The sequence below is a fragment of the Cynocephalus volans genome, chromosome 1 (assembly GCF_027409185.1).
Source record: "Cynocephalus volans isolate mCynVol1 chromosome 1, mCynVol1.pri, whole genome shotgun sequence".
Classification (NCBI taxonomy): Eukaryota; Metazoa; Chordata; class Mammalia; order Dermoptera; family Cynocephalidae; genus Cynocephalus; species Cynocephalus volans.
Window position 1 is genome coordinate 180,045,751 of NC_084460.1, and position 24,104 is coordinate 180,069,854.

The following is a 24,104-nucleotide window of genomic DNA, read 5'->3' on the forward strand; positions in this document are numbered from 1 at the left end:
CCCATGGTAAGTTGAATCACTCCCTTGTAAAGGTGCCATTTCTAATTAATAAGTAATCTGTGGAATTATAATAGCTTTAAACTGTGTGAATATTCCTCAGTATTTCATCCAATCATTCTAGTATCCTTCAATGATTCTTGTCAGAATTTGTAATTACTACTGTGTTTTTCAGAATTCATTATTACTCTGGTGTTTGCAAAATGCTGATTTGGTATCTCTAGTATTCTTTCTACATTTCTTAGTTGCCATTCTTCCATAAAGCAGAACTTTCTCTTCCCTCTTCCCACTTTTTTATTTCTTTATTTTTTTAATGGCAGTACAGACTCATAGAATCTTTTTCAAATCAATATGCTATAATCCATTCCTGTAACTGATCACTTTGATGCTCAGATTGCCCTTAATTTGGTCAGTGGGATCCTTTAGGATGCCTCCTGTGTCCTTCTGATATGTCCCCATCAACTTTTAGAGATTTCCTCACTTTTTGTCACAATGAGATGTTCCAGGTTCACCTCATATTTTTGCTGCTCTGGCCCCCTGGAATCAGCCATATCTTCAAGGCCCTATTCTTTGTTTGTTGTTTGTTTCAATGGGGAATGGTATTGAGAAACCAAAATTTAGGTAGCCAATGTGCTCTTTGCCACAGAGGTGCCATAACTTCTAGGTCATCTCAGTGGAAAAAGCTAAGAAAGACAAGTTTATGTCTTAAAAATCATGAGTTTGTACTAATATCTTCTGTTGCAATACAACACCTCAGCCTTCTTCTTCTCCATCCTTCAGTTTGTATCTCCCACTGTTAGAACACTGGCTCCCCCAAAACTTCAATATATTTATTCTTTTGCCCAATCCTATAATACACACAGTTACAGAATTGTTGTGCCAGTAACTATTACCAACAACAAGCTTACTAAATCCAGTTTATAATACCTTTGCAGTTTATAAAACTAATAGTGCTTTATTTCTTTTATTAAAAAATCTTAAATGTGACAAAAATGTTCATATTTGTCAATTATGTATGATAATTTCATGACTGTTAGTCATATTGTTCATTCTCTTCTTTTTAAAACTTTTTATGGAAGTATAACATGCATACAGAAAAGTACACTTATAAGTGGGTGGCTAAATGAATTTTTACTATTGACTTATGTGCATCCGTGGGTGGGGGGGTTCTCTTGGTAGATATAGAGAAATAGAAGTATTAGGTTCTAGCTTGAGTGCATTTTAAGACATATTCCTAAATAGTACTTCAAAGTGACTATGCCAGTTTATTCTCCCACCAGCATTATGTGAGGATACCTGTTTGCCTACAGGCACGACAAAACTCAATATCAAACAACTTTATTTTTTGCCAATCTAATGGATGAAATATTAGTATCCCATTGCATTTCTCTTAGATAAAAATTTTTATTCAGTTATTAGCTATTTCCCTGTTTTTTCTATTAGACCGTTAGTCTCTTGCTTTTTGTTTCTCATATTTTAACTTGTTTTATAGTTTCATTTTAATTAATATTTCATTTAATTAATATTATTTAATTAATATCTAAGTAAACATTGTGATGTTTGTTATGAGGTAAGGCTGTAACTTTAAGTAGTAAGACTTTGTTTCAGTATCATTTGCTTATTTATATAAAAATACCCTTATTGGGTCTTCTCTATTACAAAAATGATTATCCAAAAAAATTTGGAAAATCCAGATACTCAGGAAGAAGAAAATAAAAATTGTTTCTAATACCATCACCCAGTTACAATACTGCTAATATTTTAATGTGTATTCTTCTAATCATCTTTTTTTTTTTTTTGCTTCTTACATCATTTGTTGAATTACCTTTCCCTTTGCTATGGGTTTGTGAATTTACTGTTTACATATACCAATTTTTAAAAAGTTGGGATCTGTTTTTGAGCTATTCTTACTGCTTTATTTGTCCGCATACTGTGCCTGTATCATTTAAATTGGTGAGGCTTTATGATACATTCTACTCTCTGTAGAGCCAGCTTCCCCTCATAGCTTTTCTAAAGTCTAGATTGGGTAAACATGAGTCTGTGTTACTTTGAGTTGTGACTAGGGGTTCTGTTCAATTTAAAATGCATAAAACAAAAAGGCCTCTTCACATCATTTTTCCTATAACAAATCAAATCAGATTTACAGACATTCTCCTGTAAATTCTGGAGAAAGGAAGGTCCTTAAATTATTAGTGAGCAAGTCTGGGAAATAAAAACTGATTGTCCAATTCCCATTTTTACCTATTTAATGTGTGTAAAATGTTATTCATGTCTTTTCTTCATTCTTTTCTTCTTTCCTTCCTTTTGGAAAGCTTTCATAGGTTCAATCGAGAGTTTTAACCCCTAGCTCGTTTTTCTCATATGGCCTTAAATTCCTCAACCCCACCATCTCCCACCGTAGGAACTTTCAGGATCACAACCCTTCGATGTTGAAGAGTGAGATACTGCATGTAAGATGGGTGCAAACCCTTACAATTTCCACTTCCAGTTCTGGCAGGTGAGGAAATTGGGCATTTCAATACTGCAAGTGATCCTCCATACCCTAAACTCATTGTCTTCACTCAGTTCCCTCAGTGTTTCTTTCCACCAGAGTCAGTGGGGTGCTGGTGTGGGAATGTACTGGCTCATGAGAGCTGACTGTTAAATTTTCAGGAATTTTGCAAGCAGATCATTAAGCACAGTCATGATTAAAATTAAATTATATAAACTTACAATTAAATAAATTATGTCAAAAACAAAGGTAATAAATACTCAAAATGCATTGTTTCCTAATTATTACTACATTTTACTATTATTCATGCTCTTGAGGTTATTTGCACCTATCGTATATGCAGGGTGGAAATACTGTATGATGGTGTCCTATTGTGCATCTTTTCTCCACTCCGTGTTTTCTTGGTAGCTTGAAATTGGTTATGCTGGCAGTATTCACACCACTGAAATTGGAAAAAACTACATATCAGAGTTTGAGTTATTATTTTGTTGAGTGTGATGGAGAAAATATTAACAATGCAGATTAAACTTAAAAGTGTGTCATGTCTATAGCCCTTGCTTTGTAAATAATTCCCAAAATCAAGGAAATATTCCTCCAGTATTTGAAAACTATTATTTGCTTCAGCAAAGAAGTTGCTTATATAGTTGACTAACAAATGACATTCCCATGTATATCTTTGTTATTTAACTTTCCTCTTACTCTTAACATAAATGAAAATATCAACCAATATTAATGCCAAAACTATACTTACTCACCAATTGCAATCCTAGGTTGCTTTTGGATACAAGAGTTTGGCAAAAATCAATTAAAGCATTCTTTGAGAATTAATTGTGCACGTAGAGTTTATAATAAAGAGTAATATATATTTTATTATCATTTGTAGGTTGTGTGCTACACACCTTTCATATTAGTAAAATTTATAATGAACTATGTACATATATATCTGCATACTTTTTTGGAGAGCTGGCGGTTACCAGCACACTGCTGGCCAGAGGTGACAAACTGTTAGCCCCAGGCCAGATGGGAACCACTGTCATAGTTTGTTTGCCCCACCTGATGATATTTAAAACAAACAAAAAAGCTAACTGGCATGACAGCATTTACAAATTGTAAGAATTCAGATGAAAACCTGGAATTCCTAATTCTCTTGAAGGATCAGATCTAGCTCCATTGTATTCTTCCCTGGCAATACTCAGCTGGAGCTGAGCCACACTGGACCTTCAGATGAGGCATGCACCCTCACTTTACCATCATCCCCACCACTACCTGTTGTCCCCCAAACCTGCAGCTGAGTGTCAAATGCCTTTTATCCCCATATCTGTGCTGTGGATTTTCTCTGCTCCTTATTTATCCCACAACTGCACAACTGGACCCACATTTTCAGTCCAGAAATCTGGAAATCTCAGGCTTGATTTATAACTAAATTAGCTTTTCTCTTCTATTGTTTTAAGTCACATTGCCCCACAATGATTTCTCAGAAGTGTGACTTAAAACATATGTGGAAGGGCTTTAAAACTATTAAAAGCTACCAACTGGAAGATATTTATAGGATGCATACAATTTCTAGCACCATTTAATTTTATGCCTTATTAATAAAAATCCATTAAAATTCAATTTGTTACATTTTCAGTAACAAATGACATATATATTTATCATTAATCTTTTCACTTATATTTTTTTGCCTTTCATTCTCCCCCTTTTTTCTCTCTCCTTTATCTTTTTCTATCACTTTAATATTACCTCTGAAGTTCAATGTCACTAATGAGGTCATTACATTTCCCTATTAAAATTCATACTTTGGTCTTTCTTTTGGCCTATCTGAAGCCCTGACATTATGAACTCATTCTAATTACTCTGAATGGCCAAATACCCCACCACTTAAGCAAATGTAGAAATCTCAGGTTATGTCAATTGCCCTATGTTAAGGGTTAGAGGAAAAAAATGTGATGAATGTGATCTAAAGTCATCAACCCCAGGACGTTCTGTTATTTTTATAATCAAACCATTTCTTATCATTATGGCATCATAAACACAATAACATGTCAACTTCATTGCACTCTAAATTTAGACATTTGTACCAAATTGTCATGGATTCTTTACATTTCACTTTAATGGTAAGTTGGGTCTCTATGAGGGAAAATTATTTTTGTACAATGATGAGTCTATTTAATTTTTTTAAAAGTATCTTTCCTTGGTTTCTTTTATCAACACATATAAGCCATTTTGTGTCAACCATGCCATATAAAGTGTCTTAACTTTCCAATCTTAAACTTCCAAATGAATTGAGCCCTAAAAGTTCTTGTTAATTATCTATTAGTAATATGGGCATTTGTACAAATAGGAATAATGCTATAAGTGAGTAGTAGAGTCCCAGGCTAGCCCTTAACATAGTTAAATGCAGTTCTAATGGTGTTCATCCACATTCTGATTTTCTGGAGCAAGAGGAGGAGGAGAGGGAAGAGGAAAATGACAGGAGAAATAAGGGAAGTGGTATAGCAGGGACAAGATAGAAGACATGAAAGAAAAGAGAAGGAAATGAAAGAGGAGGCAAAAGAGAAGCACTTTCTCTGGAGTTAGGTCTTGCTCTAAGCAAAATGTTGAGATACTGTATATACAATTGTTTTTGTGTTCTCCAATTTTCATTTCTGCCTCATTCTCTGTGGACCCTGGTGCTATCATTTGGTCCTAAAGTCCCTCCCGATACACACCTTTTATACCTCCCCCCTCCAACAAACACTCTCAAAACTCCCATTTCTCAATGCGTCTCTCCTTAATGAGATATTTGAAAAATATCAGTATAATGGAACCTAATCATTTTGTGGAATTCACAGTCCCCAAACTTCCGAAATCTATCATTCTCTACTTAGGGGAATTCCAGGTGATGTCACAAAATGAAGCGGAAAAAATTTAAGGCAGTATTTTGAAATAAGATTCCTTTCTTGGAGGGTCATCTCCTATGCTGAGCTCCACTGCACAGTCCCTGATGTGCTTTGCTTTCACCACTGCTGATGCGCCATTTCTCCACAGGCTCCCAGTGGCAAAGATTGAGCCTCTAGCTGGTTCTCAAGACATGTCTCTGGATGCAATCAAGTTGGCTTTTTGGTTTCTTTTTATTTTGTTTTTCAAAAACACTCCCACAGCTGGGTGTGGAGTGGAGCAGAGAGAGCTGGTTATTTGTACGTGTGGCTCTGTTGTGAATGGGGCTTGGGGTGAAGGGTGCTATTGCAGTTATATCCTATACGTATAGGGATACCTATCTCATGGCCTTATTCCCAGATTCCTTACTAAAAATAACCATCGTTTGCCAAAGTTCCCAGAGCCTGGACACAGTTACACTGTCAGTAAATGAATGTGACAACACAGCTTTTGCTGCTTGGCATTGGGAAGGTTTTAAAGTAAGAAAACTCGGGAAAGTTGTTGACAATGCTGGCAACATTTTCAATACTATATGATTTTAAGGATGAGTCTCTATTGAATAGAGCCATATCTAACAATGAGATATACATACATGTTTGCCAGCCTTCGTGTGACAACACAGGCTTCTCTTTGGAGTTGCCATCCCCACTGCTGTGGATGAGTAAGCTCTGCTCTGGGAAGGGATGCTTGGCTTCGGTGTTGATGCGAAGCCTCTTCAAACCGCAAATAGCCAGGTAGTCAGTGGGGAGAGTGTTCGTACTGCAGAGGGAAAGCTTTAAGTCGTGGACCAACGTGAAGTTCAACAGGCGGCCCAGCACAGATGTGTCTGTGAACCAGATGGTCAGAAGGCCATTGTAGCTTGTTCGCTCTACTGCAAAAGGCAGGACAGTTTTACAGCTGCACATCAGGTTAGCCAAGCTGTAGTCACAGTCCCGGATGTCTGCAGAGCAGCTGCAGTTCCGAATGGTGTTTTCCTTTGTGAAAATTAGCGTGCTATTCTCCTGACCTTTCGTGAAGCGTTCCAATGCAAAGACCCCCAGTGTGCCGATCAGGAGGAGGCAGTGCCTGGAAGGCGGTGCCATGCTTGTCCTGTGTGGGTCAGCGTGTTCCTGTCTCACCTTCATGAGCTAATTCACTGGCACTCACCTGGAAGAAAACATGCAGCTTTGTTATCACAGCCTATCATTAGAAATACACAGCATGTGGAAAAAGAACCCCCTAAATAACAAATGGTAAACTTTTCTCTCTTGCAATTCTTATAAAGGCATGCAATGCTTGAACCCAAGCACCAGGAATGGTCTTTTCTCAGAACCTCACGAGAGGCAGCAGCCAAGCCTCTGAACTCTGCTAACCAGAGGCATAAAACTCCAAGTGATGTCTACTGACAGCGAGACTAATGAGCCAACAGAAGAGCGAGAGTGGGTGTCAGAGAGGAGACCTACCGCATCCTCTCTACAGGCGGGGACTTGGAGTTACGTGAGTGAGCACATCCTCCACACATCCAATTACTAACATTTAGTACCTGTACACCCCTAAACATGCATTGCTCCTCCCTCCCCAATATCTGACTTCCTGGAATTCAGGAGACAAACAGTTCCTTGTTGGATTCAGCAACCCAAGCACTTCCTATTAAGCAACATAGCATAAATACCAAAGAAGCATGTAGTTAATGGTAAACTTTAATTCCTAACTAGACAAATATGCTCCCCTCAGCCCAACCATATTTATCTGTTTTTAGGTCCATTCACTATTTTCCTGGCCTCCTGGAATGTATGTGCATATCAGAGTAAATTGTAACTGTGGTAGTAGACAAAGAAAAGACTAATCGCCCACCAATTACAATGATCTTGATTTATCTACTGCTATTCCAGAATACATTTTATGAATTGATTTTGTCAAACAATTTATTGTCGGGCCAAAACTAAGCAATATATAAAAATTGCTAAATGATCTGAATAAATTAGGAGGCAATTTTTTATTTATTTATAAAGAAAATGAAATTTTATTATTATTTTTTACATTCTAGGCTGTTGTGGAGCAGTTGGGAGGGAGGAGAAGAGAAGAAAGGAGAAGGAAATGGGATGGAAGGAGGAAGGAGTAGGGGCAGGATTCAGGCCTGTGGCAACCCCCTCATTCCCATAGGGGAGACTGGGGGGCTTCCAGAGGTGGCTTGGTCATTGCTGGGCTGGGCGATGTCAGGGGGGTGTGGAAAAGCCCTCGCCCCCCACCGTCCCAGCTCAGGAAGCTGGGACCCTTCTTGCTGCAGCTTGGTGGTCATTGCTGGGCTGGTTGCACGATAGATGGAAGGGTCAGTCTGAGAGTTAAACATGTGTCCAAAGAGTATGGTAACAGCAGGAGAGAGGCTAGGCAGACACGCAAAGCTCAGGGTGCAAGATGAGGCCAGCCTCATCTTGATGGCAAAGCAAGGCAATGAGAATCCAAAGGAGGCAAAGCTAAAAGTGACGGGGACCAGGTAGACAGGCAAACAGCACAAATCCGTCAGTAGGTGGCTGAAGTGCAGGGAGGATAAAAATAAGCTCAGCTGAGTCAACTTGAACAGACGGTGAGATATTATTGGTTCACAGCAATTGTAACTGTATTCCTTTATTCATTCATTCAACAAATGCTTATGGAGAGTTTACTCAGTGGCAGGAACTTTGCTAGCCCCAGAGATCCAGCCCCAGAACAAGACAATCCAGGGCCTAGCTGTCATGGAGCTAATGTTCTAATGAACTTGATTCTGCTTCCAATTGGCTGTGGTGTCAGAGCCCAAGGCCAGGCCAGGCCTGCCTGTGAGGACCAAGAGACTGCAGTAGTGGGGAAGGGGAGAAGGCAAGGTCAGGATCCAGGTGGGGCCACGTGCCAGCACGGGCCATGCGCCAGCACGGGCCATGCGCCAGCTCTGGCCTAGGCCAAGCAGAAGAAACAAAGATAATCAAGGCCTGGATCCTGCCCTGCAGGGGTGCATACTCAAAGGAAGAAGACAAATACGGCTGGACTGAGAAGGCTATACTGAACATACAGACAGTTATAAGAAGATAGCAGAGAGATAGAATAAATTCCATTTGGGGGACTGGATAGGCAGCTTACAGTGCTTTGTGTTTATCTGAAGTTGGCACAGGATTTTCTTAAAGGATTTATTAGTAGGTACATTTTGTAACAAAATAAAGAGCATTGAAAAACTCAAGAAAGCCAGAATTCTCTGTGAACAAGAGGCTAAACAGTTTTAACTAGTGCTAGAATGTGGTGGTGATTACCCCCCTTAGTAAAGAACAGTGAAAGATGCATTCATTACAAGATAATTTTAGATGAATGGCTGTCCCAGATTCCACCAGAGTTTCTGGGACTTCATGTCCCCATAACCCTGTCATCCCAGAACTAGGACTACTGTTAATACCATTGGCCCACTCTGACCCCAGGCTTAAAGCGAAAGGGAGGGAAGAGCAACTATACAGAACCAGGTGAGAGATTCTTTCAGGAGCTGATACTGTTCAGAGGTGTGTATGGAAGAGGAAAAAGGTGGGAAAAGAAAAGGATATTGCTTTGCTGGAACATGTGGGACTGGCAGTTTCCAAAAGGATTTGTGAGCAACTATGCAACAGTCAAGGTCCTGGTTGGACTTCAGCGTGGTCTCTGCCTCCTGGACATCAGGGAGCCCAAAGGCCAGAACAAGGAGGCCAGATGCAGGAAGAGTCACTGAGAGTGTACACAGTGGAGCAAACATCCCTGGTAGCCAGTTTATGGAGGGGGGACCACAAAGATAACAGTTGAACATTTTTCTTCTTCATTTTACCATGAATTTCTTTCTGTAGGTTTGTTGAATATAGATTTTGAATATCCTTGTTTCTCCACGTATTTATTCATTTGTGGGCATATTCCAGTATGGCATAAGCAGATGGGGACAAATACATTACATCGTCCCTGCCCCTTTCCTATGGCTCTGACCACAGTGGGGGTGGAGCAGGCTCATATTAGGGGATAGCGGACAAGTCTCAGTGATGAAGCATACAGAAAGGGGGGAGGCTGAAAAAATGATGTGTCAGGCCAACAGGATCCCTTGACTCCCCCCTTCCCACTGACACCCCTACAACCCCCATGGCCCATCAATCTTCTCTGCCCTACGTTTTTAAATTTTTCAAACTGTTGTCATCCTATGCTAATTATTTAGGTAATTTCCCTTTTCTTTTTCCCCCTCAAGAAGTATTTCCCTACTCAGGTATTACCTCCTCTATAAGCATCATGACTTCTCCCACCCACACACATAGTTAGGGCACAGTTAGGTGCAGACTTTACACCCCATACAAATTGTTATCATAGTGGCTGTCACACTATGTTTTGATTATTGGTTCAAGTGTCTCTTCCACTAGGGCAGAACTCCTTAAGGGAGTTCTTTTTTGGCTTTATCTTCTCAGTTTCCAGCACAGTGCCTATAGCAAGGCACGGTGCATGTAGCAAGGACTCAACAAATTTCATTGAATAAATGAAAAAACACAGTTCACCAAATGTTTATTTACTAAAATTCTTTTAACTGCTAGTTAGAGAAATCCAATTCAGACTGGCTTGAGTAAAAAAAAGAAAAAAGAAAAAATGCTCACATGTTTAAAAAATCAAGAAAGGATTTCAGGCATGGCTTGATCCAACTACTAAAAAAAGAGGTTGTCAGGAATCTTTTCATTTCTTAGTTCTTCTTTCCCCAGTCTGTGTGGGCTTCATTCTCAGACAAGCTCACACCTTCTGGGGACAAGACGGTCACTACTAGATCCAGGTGTACCTTTTACCACTGATTAATTCCCAGAGAACCAAAGTCTCTCTTTCCCAATAGTATCAGTCAAAAATGCATTGACTTCTCTAAGTAACATGCTCAGCCCTGGAACTGATGTATAGGATCAGCCACACTGGTAACAATGCACTGAGAGGACAGAACTGGTTCTACAAAGGAAAATCAGAGACCAATACCAGAAAAAGGCAAGGTAGGCAGTCAGAACAGTGGGTGCCCACAAGTCCATGTGTGAGCATGGCCACCAATTCCTTTTGGTCTCAGTAAACACTGGACACCACTTTGATAAAATACACTCCAGGAGTGCAGATATATGCCTCACTTTGTGGGATACACCTAGGATTCCTAATTGTCTCCTTTACTGGGAAACCCCTTATTTTCACCTCCTCAGAATCTTCAAGGATTTTTACAGGGACACACTTTGAGCATTTGTGAGAGACATCGTTGCCTATCTCCCCAAGTCCTGGCTTTTGAAATGTGTTTCTTGCCATGCTCAGACCCTGGCTTTCTTCTGCCTTTAACCCCAGGGCCATAGCTCAGATTTATATTCGACATTATCTGTTTCTTGCTGGAGCATCTCATCAGTTTCTGGCTCTTTTATTATCCCAGTCTCTTGAGTTTTTTCTAATTGCCTTTTCACTTTCAAAATAAAAACCACTTCTGATTTTTAATTAAACTCACTTCTGAATTAAATTTTTTAACTGCTTTTAATTTTTAATTGCTGTAAAGATTTGGAGAATGTCACTAGATTTTTCTGCAATTATTTTTTGTCTTTTGTGTTACGACTATAGAATTCAAAACATCATTATTCATGAAATTTTAAATCTGTTTTGGGCAAGTGGTCCAAATGCTATCCTCCCACTGACACAATATCTCCTTACTACTAATATCTTCTTATAAACAGAACTAGTCCAGTTTGAAACATTCCTTTTGGAGCCAAGTATAAACATTATCTAAATGTTGGGTGTAATCCTAGATTGAGAAGGAATCTGTGTGGAATTTGTTTTGAAGTAAATAATGCCTGTATCTGCTCAATTCAGAAGTCTTTGCCTTCATGCAGCTAGTTGCTAGTATTAATTTCAATCAAGATTTCTTCAGCTTCAATATAAAAATAACATTTTAACTTATTCTGAATAGTAGCTCTGGTTTTCAGACATGTTCAGTGATTTAAAGGCTCAGACATTTAACTCTCATACACAGTTATCAGCAGCTTGCCTGAAAAATTTAGATGCATTGACACCACCTGAGTTGATGTCATGGTTGCATAAAGCCACTTATTATGCCTTACAAGCCAGGTATATCATAGGTTTCTATTGCACACCAACACCCACATTCTCCTTTTCTCCCTTGGCACACTGCTGGACTTCATTTCCAAGCTTCTTGCAGTGAAGTGGTGCCATGCGACTGAGTTCTGGCAGTGGAATGTGGTGGAAGATTCCATGGAGGATCCCAGGGCCCTAGAAGATGACAGAACTATAGACAAAAGCTTGAGTCCCTAAATGACCTTATGGAGCAGAGAACTCCCCTCTCCCCCTTAATGGCATTAGACTGTGATGTGAGGGACAAATAGGCCTTTACTATTCTAAGCCACTGACATTTTTAAGTTTTTCATGGCAGTTAGCCTACCCTGACTAATAAAGCAGGTGCTAATACTGTTTTGCCACCTATGATTTTTCCATCCTTTTTTCTCAAAAGAAAATGAGAAATCAACATTTAGAGAACATTTATTTGGGGCTAGGCAATGGCCTAAGTGGTTGGAAATAAAAAAAGATATCATCTCTGCCCTCAAGGGACTTGAAATTTGCCCAAGGAACTTAGAATGTACTCTGGGAACAAACACCTGGGCAACTAATCATGAGACGATGTGATTAGCAGATGCAGATGAAGTGCTGGGCAGGAAGAAAAGGAAAAGGCTTTCAGAGGGGGTGCTGTTTGGCCTAGGCAGAAGATGAGTTGGGGCTAAAAGAGATGAGGCAGTGCAGATATAAAGGTCCCTTGAGCAAAATCTCAGAATGACTAAAGTACCTTGTGTGTTTAGAACAAGTATAAGATGTCTTGGGGCCCATGAGGCTGGGAACATACGCAAGACAGGGTTGGATAGGACTTTGCTGGCCACGCTAAGGAGTTTGGACTTTATGCTGGAAGCAATTTGGTCTCTGAACTCTTCTGATCTTCACCTCATCAATAAATATATATATATATTTTTATCTTATCAATATACAGTGTAGTTGATTTTCATGTCTCTTTACTGATTCCTCCAAACCCTCCCCAGTAAATGTAAATTTTTTATTTATAAAGTCCATACATGCATTACCATATATTATTTACATTATAAACAATACACAAACAGTAGAAATTTTTAAAAATTGAGATGAAACATAAAAATGTAAGTTTGAATATGTTCAGCTCTACCCCACTTGCTTGGCTTGTGTGCCCCTTTTGAACCCCCTTGGGAGGCCCCAGCAAGTAACCAAATGAGGCAGTAAAGGTTTGTGGTTGGGGAGAGCTGTTTAGAGCTGTATTTAAGGAAGGGAACATAGGCTGCCAGGTGGATACTGGATTGTGGGGAGGGAGACTAGGGATAGGGCAATGAGTTACTAATAAGAGAACATTTGTCTTTTGGATTTTCTTTGAAGGTTTCCATCTCTGTGCTTGCTGACTCCTTCTAACTCCAGGCTCTATTTCTAAATCTATATCAATATCTGAAATCTTTGAGGGAGTGGAAAGGACCAAGAGAGCAGGACTGGGGAGGTGAGGATGAGGATGAGCTTCCCTCCCTCCTGTGAGCATGCAGTCGAAATAGCTGCCTGAACCCCTTGGAGGTAGCTGGTGGTAGCCGGTGATGCAGGAGGGCCCAATGGGCAGCATTGGGCAGCATTCACTGTCTCATTCACAGCATCCCACATGGCTTGCCTGGGCATGCCACTCCTAGAGACATCCTCTATGCTCCCCAGCAGCCATGAGAGAAGCACAGGTCATTTTCTGAGAGTCAGGAACCTCTTCGTGGTCTCGTTAGGCTGCAGCAAGCCCAGCTGCTGGTGAGGACTAGCTATGGGTAAGCTATGAAGTAAGCAGAGTCTCTCTCCCATCCCTGGGAACCCTCTGCCGTATCTTCATCTTCATTCCTGATCATCCCTCATCCATTCCTTCCAGGTGCCCAGGGCTGAAAATGCACTCTCAGAGAGGGGTCTAGTATCAGTTGTTTAATCCCCAATAGGAATTCCAACCAACATGTTCTTGCCCAAGGGTGTTTGCACTTTAAGCTTTATCCCTACCTTGCCCCTTGTTAGAGGGACAGCAAGGAGAAATAGAAAGCATGGTGGGGGGGGGGGGGACAGGGATGGAGACTCCTCCCTAGGGACCCAAAAGGGAGTGGTCACCTGTTCTCCGGTCCAGCTCCCACTTGTCCATGGCTATGCAGTCCCCCTTCCCATTCAGGTCAAGAAGGAAGGTTGGCTATTCTGCAGAATGTGGGTGAGAAGCTCACAGAGGCACTATGTGAAGGCTTTAGGTGTGGGACCTTGAAAAATTTCTTTTTCTTGAGAACATGGATTTTTAGCATTTTTCTTTTCTTTGGCTCTGTTCCACAAATGCACAGCAGGAGGTAGGTTAGAGACAAACATTACGTAAGAAGATATTTAAAAGGGGAATGATATCCTTGTGGTTTAATATTTCAAAGCGTATAAAGTTGAAGGTTAAGTTAATCTGGGTCTCTCCCCAATGTTTTCTTACTGTGATCAGTGTTGTCTTTTCTTTCTTCTTCACATTCCCCAACAGTTCACCCCCATCCCTGGTACAAGCCACTGAATTTTCACATGCCCTTACAAGTGTCTAATGCTGAAGTCACCACTCTGTGCAGTCTCTGTTGATGAAGACCACTTCCCTTTCACTGTGGCTCTTACATCGTTTATTGTGAGAGGCAGAACTGAGTTCACCATGATTCTGATGTATTGCTATCTCCTTTGATCAGTAATAGCAGGATCCAAACTATCTGCTATCATCTGATATATTTGCTCAGCTAGAAAAAGAGGAAGTAAAAGTTCATGTCTCTATAAGTTGGAATTTTGACAACATTAGCTTCAAGCATGCAGTTTGGGTCTTAAGGGGACACAATTCAAAATAGTTTTGAAATTGTTCATGTTCAACTCACTGTACATGGTTGAGCAGGTCCAAGAGCCTTTCAGAGTGTCATTTCTCTCAGTGTGGCGCGGGATGATAATCCTACCACACAAGGTTATATAACAAGAGCAAAGCAAGATGCATGTGGTTATATATACGTATATCTGTTAGTGCTATTCATAAATATTATTACCACTCCTCATATGTATGCTACAATATACAGAATACTATAGTACTGTTCATAAACTATGATATTTTATAATGTCAAAATTATAGTGATAACAGGAATCTATTAGCATGCTCTGTCAGGGCATCTGAAAAACCACCCCCCAAAAGTCTAAAGTAACTGGTTTATTAATGCATTACATGTATCAAAAATTTGAGTACAGAACAAGCCCAGCATAAAACAAAAAGGCCTCTTTGCATGATTTTTTCCTACAACAAATCAAATCAGAACAAATGTCTTCCTGTAAATTGTGGAGAATAGGAGATCCTAAAATTATTAGTAAGCTAGTCTGGGAAATGGAAATTAAATTTCCATTTAATTGTTAAATTCCCATTTCTACTAATTTAAACGTGTATAAAATGTTTAAAGGAACAGCAGGGGTATGGGATGTGAACAAAACACTTTATTTCTGGTCTCCTGTGAAGATCCACTATCTAGTCTACTGTGCCCAATGGATATTGTGCTAGACTGAATAATGGCCCCTAAACATGTCAATGTCCTAATCCCTGAAACCTATGAATATACAGGGCAAGAGGGACTCTGCAGATGTGATAAAGTTAAGGATCCTGAGATAGAGAGAAGGTCCTAGATTACCTGGGTAGGCCTGATGTAATCACAAGGGTTCATGTAAGAGGGACTCAGGAGAAGACAGAGAAGAAAAAGACAATGTAACATCTGAAGCAAAGATTGCAGTAATGTAGCCACAAGCCAAGGAATGCTGGCAGCTTCTATAAGCTAGAAGAGACAAGGAATGGATTCTCCTTTGTGGTCTCCAGAAGGAACTAGCCCTACTGACACCTTGACTTTAGCCCAGTCAAACTGATTTTGGAATTCTGACCTCCAGAAATGTAAGAGAATACGTTTGTGTTGTTTTAAGCCACTAAGTGTGTAGAAATTTGTTATAGCAGCAATAGGAAACTAATACAGAGAGTATGAGGAAACTAAACTACCACATTGAACCATCCCTTTGGACCAAACAATAAAACCCTTCTTTATTCATGGCTACACAATGTATGCTAATTGTTTCACGTGGCTTATTACTCTCACTAAACTGGATCCTAAACTCTAAGAGCAACTGTGTTTCAAGCTCCTTCACTATACTTCTGAAGTGAGAAGCTCAATGCTCTCTCAGAGCAATCACCCTGTACTGGACCCAGCCAAGTCTAAACTGATGCATTTGGACATGTCTTGAGAGGGATCTTCTTCCCTGCATCTGGCTCAAGGTGGTTGTGGTTTCAGCAGTGAGCTTCCAGAAAGGGAATGTGGCTCATTCCAGGCCTCAGAAGTACCAGAACACCTTTAGCTTCAAAAATTATGTTTGATAAGAGTGTTCAGACCAAGAAAATTCATGCAAAACTTCATGATAGAGTATGTCAACACTGTAAAGAAGCTCTTGAATGGCATATAAAATATAGCAAATACAAATCATTATCAAAACCTAAAAACTGTGCTAAATGTTTACAAAAAACAGTAAAGGAGTCTTTTGCATAATGTGTAGACCATGTGCCTATGAACTTGAAGTCTGTACAAAATGTGGAAAGAAAGAAGAAATTGTTATTCCGTTTAATAAAGAGCCAGAAAAGTCAGAAAATATTGAAAATAATCTAAGATCCAATGGTAGAAGAAGCTGTAGAAAAAAGAAAGTGTTGATGATTTAGATTTTGATATTGATTTAAATATGCAAAAGGAATCAAATGGATTACTATAACTACATGAAAAGTCAGTTTGAAAATGTGAAATTCTGACCAACTTTTGACTTTCTGGGTTTCACAAAAAATTCTGTGAAATCCTAATGAAGAAATCAGAAAAAGTTTTAGGCAAAATTTATACATGAATAATATAAATTGTGTATCATATTTGAATAATTATAAAACTTTCAGCCAGAGTTTTCCACAACAAATTTTTAAGTCGCATATGCTAGAATGTCTGCCAAAATAAGTATCAGGGTATCATATTCAGTTCATGGAAATCATTTAGAAGAATGTTATACCTCATATCAAACTAAACAAGATTCAAAATTGATGGCTGCATAAGAATTATCTCATGAAAAAATAAGATGACATTATTATATTGTTAGCCTCAAAAATTGGTCCTTGGTAAGTACCTTTTGGAAGAATGATCTCAAGTAAATGACTAACATAGCAAAAGCCCCCTTACTTATATTTGCTTGTTACAAAGCAAAAACAGGTCTTTTTTAAATAATAATGTTTAACAAGTATATAGTGGTTTTTCTTTGAAAGTATTTTTGTATACCTCATCACATTGTTTTTACCTATTGTCTCATGCGAAATACACATACAGAAAAAATGCACAGAATTTATTCATGTAGTCTAATAAATACTTATAAAGGAAAATTCATACATCTGCACTTAGGTGAAGAGACTGCCAGCACCAGATGCCCCCACAAGGCTTCTCCTCATCACAAGTTCATCCTTCTTTCCAGAGTCAACACTGTCCTGAATTTTGATAATTATTTTCTTTGTAGTTTTACTAATATTTCTACTGCTAAACAATAGAAATTAGCTTCATCTGATTTTTGCCTTCTTTTCTATCTTTTTATTTTGGAAAATTTCAGACCTACAGGAAAGTAGCAAAATAATACAATGAGCCTTTGCATACTCTTCACCTACAGTCCCAATTGTTGTTAACATTTTACCACGTTTTCTTTATGTCTCAATAGATGGTTATACTGGACATGTGTATCTTATTTGCTGAACCATTTGAAAATGAGTGGGAAGCATTGGTTTTGAACTATATATGAACAGACATAATACGCATGTAATTTTGTATCTTTTCTTTTTTTTTCATTGTTATAAAATTTGTGAGATTGATCCGGGTTGCAAGAGCCATAATTTGTTCATCTTAAATACTGTGGATTTTTCCATGTATCTACATACCATAGTTTGTTTACCTTTTCCTTTTTTGGTGGCTGGCCAGTATGGGGATCCAAACCATTGACCTTGGTGTTACCACACTGCGATCTAACCAGCTGAGATAACCAGCCAGCCCCCTATTTATCCTTTCTAATGTTGAAAAACATTTGAGTTATCTCAAATTTTTCCTACTACAAACAATACTGGCATGAACATTGTTATATGTGTCTCCTGGTACACAGGTGTGCATTTATGTTAGGTATGTCTCTAGTGGTGGTAGTGGGAATCAAGTACATGCATCTTCAGTTTTACTACATAATATGAAATTGTTTTTCTAGAGGGATTGTTATTCCTCCTTCCCCACAGCAATGTATTAGAGTGTCAGTGCTCGTTATCCTTTCTAACACTTGGTATCAGACTTTTAAATTTCTACCAATTTGAAAACAAAAAACAGTTGAGGGGGTGAGCACATCTAGGCAGTTATTTGCGTAAGTGGAATTGTTGAAAAAGAAAGAAGGAAGAGTGAAAAGAATGCATAAGAGCCTGGGGCGGGGATGAGCAGAGAGACGGTACAGTGGCACTGTGTCTTCCCAGGCCAGCCTTAGGCTGAGTCCAGTGGAGCTGCAGGCAGAGGCTGCATGAAGTGCTTTCAAGAATTCTGAGATGTGGGGCACAAGTGGCCCCTGCCCAGGCGACAAAGTGTGACGCTGAGTGATGGACAAAGGCATTCTCCTCACTTCTGTACTGAGTACAGCTCAGCTCTGGCACAGTAAGGAAGAAGGGCAGGCAGCACCATTCAAATCCTCCTTGATAACAGACTGGGACACCTGGATAACACCCCTGGACACGGCTCTCTGGTCATTGAATCAACAGAGAGCCCCACAGCAGAGGCAAGGGGCAGTCAACATCCAATGGGGGTTGGGGACAGGAGTATGTGAAAGAACCATTGTGAGCACACACAAGACCCTCTTGGGGACTCTAAGAAATAATTGGAGGAGGCTGTTGTGTAGACATAGTGGTAGGGGAGAGGCAGGGGATCTGTATCAGGTAGGTGGGGGCACAAGCCAGTGATATACAAGTTATTAGTGTTAATGGAATCTCGTCTGTGCCCACTGCCTGGTGCAGTCAGGATCTCTTCAGGTATTGATTGGATTACTGCTTTGAGATTAAATCAATTTAATCATAGACACAGACTAAAGGGCTTAGGAGCTTCTAGACTAAGATGAATAAGAACTGACTGAAAAGCAGATATTCTGTGTTTCAAAAGCATTGAGCTCAGCTGGGTGTCGATTTCACCCACTAGTTTGCTTATTTATTTATTTATTTATTTAATTTTTATCTATTTTTTGCAGCTGGTGGGTACTGAGATCTGACTGAACCTGTGACCTTGGTGTTATAAGGCTACACTCCAACCAACTGAGCTAACTGGCCAACCTTAGTTTGCTTATTGGATGCTGGATCTCTTGGTGCTGGTGTGCTGTAGAAGTCAGGTTTCTGATGCGAGAAAGCCTTGGTTTTCTTACTGACCATTGTTTTCCCAGTCCTTAGCACAGTGCCTGACACACAGCGGTGCTCTCTGAATTTTTATATTATCCAAATGAATCCCTACATTAGCTAAGTCAATGATGCATATTATTGACCTTTCACTTCTTCTTTGGCCATTTACCTCCTAGAGTTGTGGAGTGTATTATGTTATCAAATCAGCAAGCAAAATGTACCATTTTCCTCAGCAGGCATTTCATTGTATGGCCCAGCTATGGCAAGAAAACCATAATGAGTTTTCTGTATGGGTCAGAGGGTGGGAATTTGATCTTACTCTCCTATGGCTTGGCTGTACGTCATCCTTGAATGACATCTGGCAAAGTCCCAGGATATAACCCTAACCTCCTATGACTTTTACCAAAAAGCCTAGTCCAGGTCTGAGGTTGCCTTGGAACATTCCTGTGAATCTAATAGGGACACAGGGTAAAATGCACTTGCCTAGAACGGGGGCCATGAGCCCCAAGTCCAGCCTGATGGCTGTCCTTCCTTTTCACCCCACACCCTCCCAGGGCCTAAGGGAAACAAGAGCCAAGTTGGTATATCATGGCCTCACAGACATTTGGGAGCATCACAAAGCCATTGCCCTAATTGCTCTCAGTTGAGGGATTATACCAGCCCATGCTCCAAACTCCCCCACAACCTGACATTTAAGCACAGTCTTAAAGCTAACTCAGGGAGAGCTTTGCTCAAATTACTGGGCCAGTATTACATGAGAGAGGTTGCTGAGGAGAATGAGTCAGACACTAATCCTTTTGCTAGGAGCTGAGAAACAAAAAAAGGCTGGCAAACCTTTAATATTTTAATCACTTCCTTCCAGAACAATAAAGGAGATTCAATATTCCACTCACAGTTGTATATTACCACATTCCCACAAAATACCTTGAGCTATTACCTCAAGATATCAGCCCTAAGCTTTTTCCTTTCATCTGTGTTCAAGTTTAACTTCCAACCATTAAATTTTAGAAAAGCAAGAATTAAATTTTCCTTTGGTGATTTTAGTTGCAAATATTGGAACCAAAGAACATTTAAACCTTGTTGCTTACTAGAAAGATTCTTAAGAGTTTTGAAATGCCTCCTGGGAATGACAACCAAAAGTAATGTGGTGTCCTGGATGAGATCCCAGAACAGAAAAGGGGCATTAGGTAAAATCTAAGGAAATCTGAGTAACATTTGGACTTTAGTTTATAATAATGTATCAATACTGGTTCATTAATTGTGACAAATATACCATACTAATGTAAGATGTTAACTCTATATGGGAACTGTCTGTACAATCGTCATAATTTTTCTATAAACCTAAAATTATCCCAAAATAAGTTTATTTAAAGAGTGCCTCCTGATCTCATTGATGACTCTCTGAAGATTACTTCTGTGACAGCAGCAGAGCTCCAGTAGACAATTTGGACATCACAATTTGAGCTAAACTGTGTGCCCATGAAATGGTGTCTAGACATGACTCCAGATGAATTCTTCAGACCTCCTGGCCACAGAGAAGATTCTGGTATCCTTAAGGACCTTGGAGACCAGGCATTTCAGAGATGCAAGTGGGAAGTAATCCTTTTTATGGGAAACAGATCAAAACTGGGAAAGGATGGGCATCAAGGAGTACTGTGGAAACAAGTCCAGAGTGGGGTGGAGGTGTGCGCATGTGCGCACACCTGTGTGATCTCTGGGATTCCACTGTGTTTTCTCATTCTCCAATCTGCACTCAATTCCCAGCTCATGCTGCTTATGTTGCTCGGTGTCTGGGGATGACTTCTGTGTCTTATCAGCTAAGAAACCATCATCATCTCTTAAACTGCCTTCAAATTTCACCTCTTTCATGAAAATTTTCTAAGTTAGGGGCATAGGCAACACTTCTTGCTTGACTCAAACCTGTTTTTCTTAGATTGCTATATCAGTCTACAATAAAATAAATTAAAAACGAGATTTTATAAGCAATTCTGTAATCATACAGAGCCCAGTACCTGCTTGTGTTAGATTTTTAGGCTACTCCAAAAAGCCACTCACTCCATTGGAATCATTCTCATCAGGGTCCCAGTGACTCCAAGCTCACCTCCTCCAAAGTGCCAAATCCAGTGATTAATTTCCTCATTCATTTCACATGACTTCTCACCAACATTTGACATAGTTGTCTACTCCCTTCGTCTTGAGTGAAGAACTTTCTGTTCCTCCACAACACCACACTCTCCTGGTTTTCTTGCTACTTTGATGGCTGCTCTTTCTTAGTCCCTTTGGCTGCCATCTGGTCTTCTTACCCTGTCATGTTGCATGTCCCAGCTCAGGGCCTGGCTCCCTTCTCTATATGCATCAACTTCTTTGGTGATTGCACACTACCCCATGGATTCAAATATCATCTACAGGAATAGGCTGATGACTAACCACGGTATATCTCTAGCTCCCAACCTCTTCCCTGAGCTTCATGCTCGTGAGTCCAGCATTTTACTTGATAGCTCTTCCTGAATGTCTAATAGAGATCTCTAACTTAACACATCAAATGTACAGCTCTAGTTTCCCAAGAAAGTTCAGACTACTAGGTAAAGGAGAAATGTTACTGTATCAATATTTTACTGTCTCTCAGCTCTGTGTTCCCAAGGCTAAGCTAGCTAAATATAGAAAATAGTCATTGATAAGGGGCAATGTAGTTTAAAATAAAAAACATGAGAGATATATGAATGTTGAAAACAGAATCCAATCAAAAACTGTACGTACTTTTTATTCATTAATAATAACATCTAGTGGATGCTTCTTTTGTGCCATGTACTACTCTAAGTATTTCACATGTTTTATATCATTTTATTTTTGCAATCATCCTGTAGGTAGATATTATGGCCCCATCTTCATATCAGAAAATGGAGACACAGAGAGGTTAAATAGCTTGTCCAAGGACACAGAGCCAGTTAGTAATGGCTAAGATTTGAACCCAGACAGCTAAATATATGAGGGCACTTCAAAAAGATGATGGAAAAATAGAATTGAAAGATAATGCAAATCTTTTCATGAACTTTTTGAAGTACCCACGTACTCTAAGGAGTCATGGGTGGCAATTACAGTGTTATTTCCTACTCCAGGGTCACGTGCCTGCTCAAATGATATTCCATGCTTTGTATTCTATTACTAGATGCTGTGATCCTTAACCTAAAATACATTTATAAACCTCATGCTGAATGAGTAGGGCACGAAAGGAATCAAGTGGGTTCTATGATAAATAAATATTTCAGAAACTTTTTTTTAAAAAGGAATGTTTATAAATTAGATTTAAAAATATTAAGTTCATAATCAAAATAGAGGATGATATGAACTGAGTGCTGCTTCTGCTAACGAAGTCATGGAATGTGGGACAAAGGATACCCCAGAGTTTGAGCCACTGGGAAGTCTTAAATATGTGGCTCCTGTATGTTTCTACTTGACCAATGAGCCAAACCCCCCAAATTTTTCCCTGAATGAGTTGGTATATGCTCAGTTAACTGGATCTCTGGAGTTCAAACCCCTAACTTTGCACAGCTGCCCACAGAACAGTGTGGTTTGTCTGTCCTCCCCAAGGACCCACCAACTTACTGTCCCAGAGACACAGACGTGAGCCACTGGGCACTGAACTTTAAAAGCTAACAGTATTCCAGCTTTAAGCAATGAAAAATATTGGTGTGGAAAAGAAAGTTGGGAAATCCAAGTTGGCTGTTAAAAGCACTCATTTCCACAAATACTTTATTGGAATTGTTATTTTCAGAAAATCTCTGTCAGAAAAAAAGTTAATGAAAAATCTTTTTATCTTCCAAACATATTGCATTATTCAGTCTAAAAGAAAAAAGTAAAAAACTTTTCAACGATCATTCTTGTCATTAAACAAAAATTCAAACAAATTTTCAAACAAGTGAAGTCTTATAAGAGCAGGTTTTTAATAAATACTATGCACAATGCTTTTGAAATATTTTCTTTCCCCAATATAAACTAACACACTTTTTGCTAAAAACTGTCCAAAAACATGTTTATTAAACAATGACATATACACAGGACAGTGTATGGGCTACTGGTTTTGAACTAAAATATCCCCCTTATTTTGCATTTATTATTCATTATTTATCATGTTTTTCCCATTTTTGAATAAATAGACCAATTTTTATAAAAGTTAACCATCCAATCCAAATGTTAATGCTCATCTAAACTTAGGTTCTTTTTATCTTTCTGTGCTTTCTAATGAGCAAATTGTAAAAAACTGAGTGTGTAAACAGGCAATAAATATACTATTAAAGATAAAAACACAGAAACAATATAAGCCGACGTTTTGAAAGTTCCTAGTTTTCTCTACTTGCAATCACGATAAGGAAGAGATATGATCCATATCTCTTGTATTTACTTGTTATTTAGCACTGAAGAACAGAAAAGTATAGCCAGATGTTTTAAAATAGAAACAAGCTCAGATTCCATGGAGATATCTGCTGTATGAGCCTTAAATGAGTTTATCTATTTAGGGACTAAATGAGAAGATCATTTCATTCTTTGCCTAATGAAAATATTTTCAAGGCAGAATCTCAATAAAGAGCTATTCATATGCCTGCAAGTCTAAAAAAAGTGTTTCACAGTGAAAATCACCCATATGTACATTATGTTCTGAGAATGCAAATGCTACAAGAAGGAGGTGACCCTGACAGTGGCTCTTCAAGCCACCATCACAGAACAAGTCACAGAACCTTCCTGCCATGCAGCAGAAATTCTGAACCTATTATAAACTGTCCGTTGGAGCACAGTCCTATACACCAAGGTCACGGGTTCGGATCCCTGAACCGACCAGCTGCCAAAAAAACCCCAAAAGACAAAAAACTGTCTGTTAAGCTAGACACGCTCTCTAAGAAGAACAGAGAATTACTTACATCGCGGAGCTCCACCGCGAGCCTTCGCCTCTCCACTCTGCAGACCTCTGCTTGGCCGCTGATCCCTCGCCCTGGCGTGACAGCTGGTTTAATCTGAGAGCCGGGGTGGAATGCGTGGTCTCGCACTTGCTGTTCTTTTCCGTTTTTGAAGGGCCAGCGGCCTGGTCATTTCCATGGCAACCAGGAGGAAGCAGCCAGCCTACCAGTTTCATTAACCACACAGCAGGAAGGAACCTGCCTTGGTGACTACTGGCCGTTCTTTTGGGGTTCTATGCTGCGAAGTTTCCAGAAGAAA

At 39.5% G+C, this 24,104-nt stretch overlaps 1 protein-coding gene and 1 pseudogene across 4 annotated transcripts in view; one reads left to right on the top strand and one right to left on the bottom strand.

The window, feature by feature from the left end:
* Positions 1 to 23,874, bottom strand: part of EPCIP (exosomal polycystin 1 interacting protein) — a 28,666-nt gene extending 4,792 nt beyond the window's left edge. Inside the window, exons 1-3 of one of the 4 annotated variants that reach the window (XM_063115723.1) lie at positions 23,810 to 23,874; positions 5,997 to 6,550; positions 2,759 to 2,930 (exon numbers count right to left, since the gene is read on the bottom strand). In XM_063115723.1, coding sequence (XP_062971793.1) covers positions 2,923 to 2,930; positions 5,997 to 6,528 — 540 coding nt within the window. In that variant the 5' untranslated portion in view covers positions 6,529 to 6,550; positions 23,810 to 23,874 and the 3' untranslated portion in view covers positions 2,759 to 2,922. Of the gene's footprint in view, positions 1 to 2,758; positions 2,931 to 5,291; positions 6,551 to 20,997; positions 21,163 to 23,809 lie in introns of those variants that run through there. The other 3 variants (XM_063115717.1, XM_063115708.1, XM_063115712.1) reach the window with 3 other exon arrangements.
* Positions 6,779 to 16,234, top strand: LOC134365455 (uncharacterized protein C9orf85 homolog; annotated as a pseudogene).
* Positions 23,875 to 24,104: the final 230 nt, after the last annotated feature.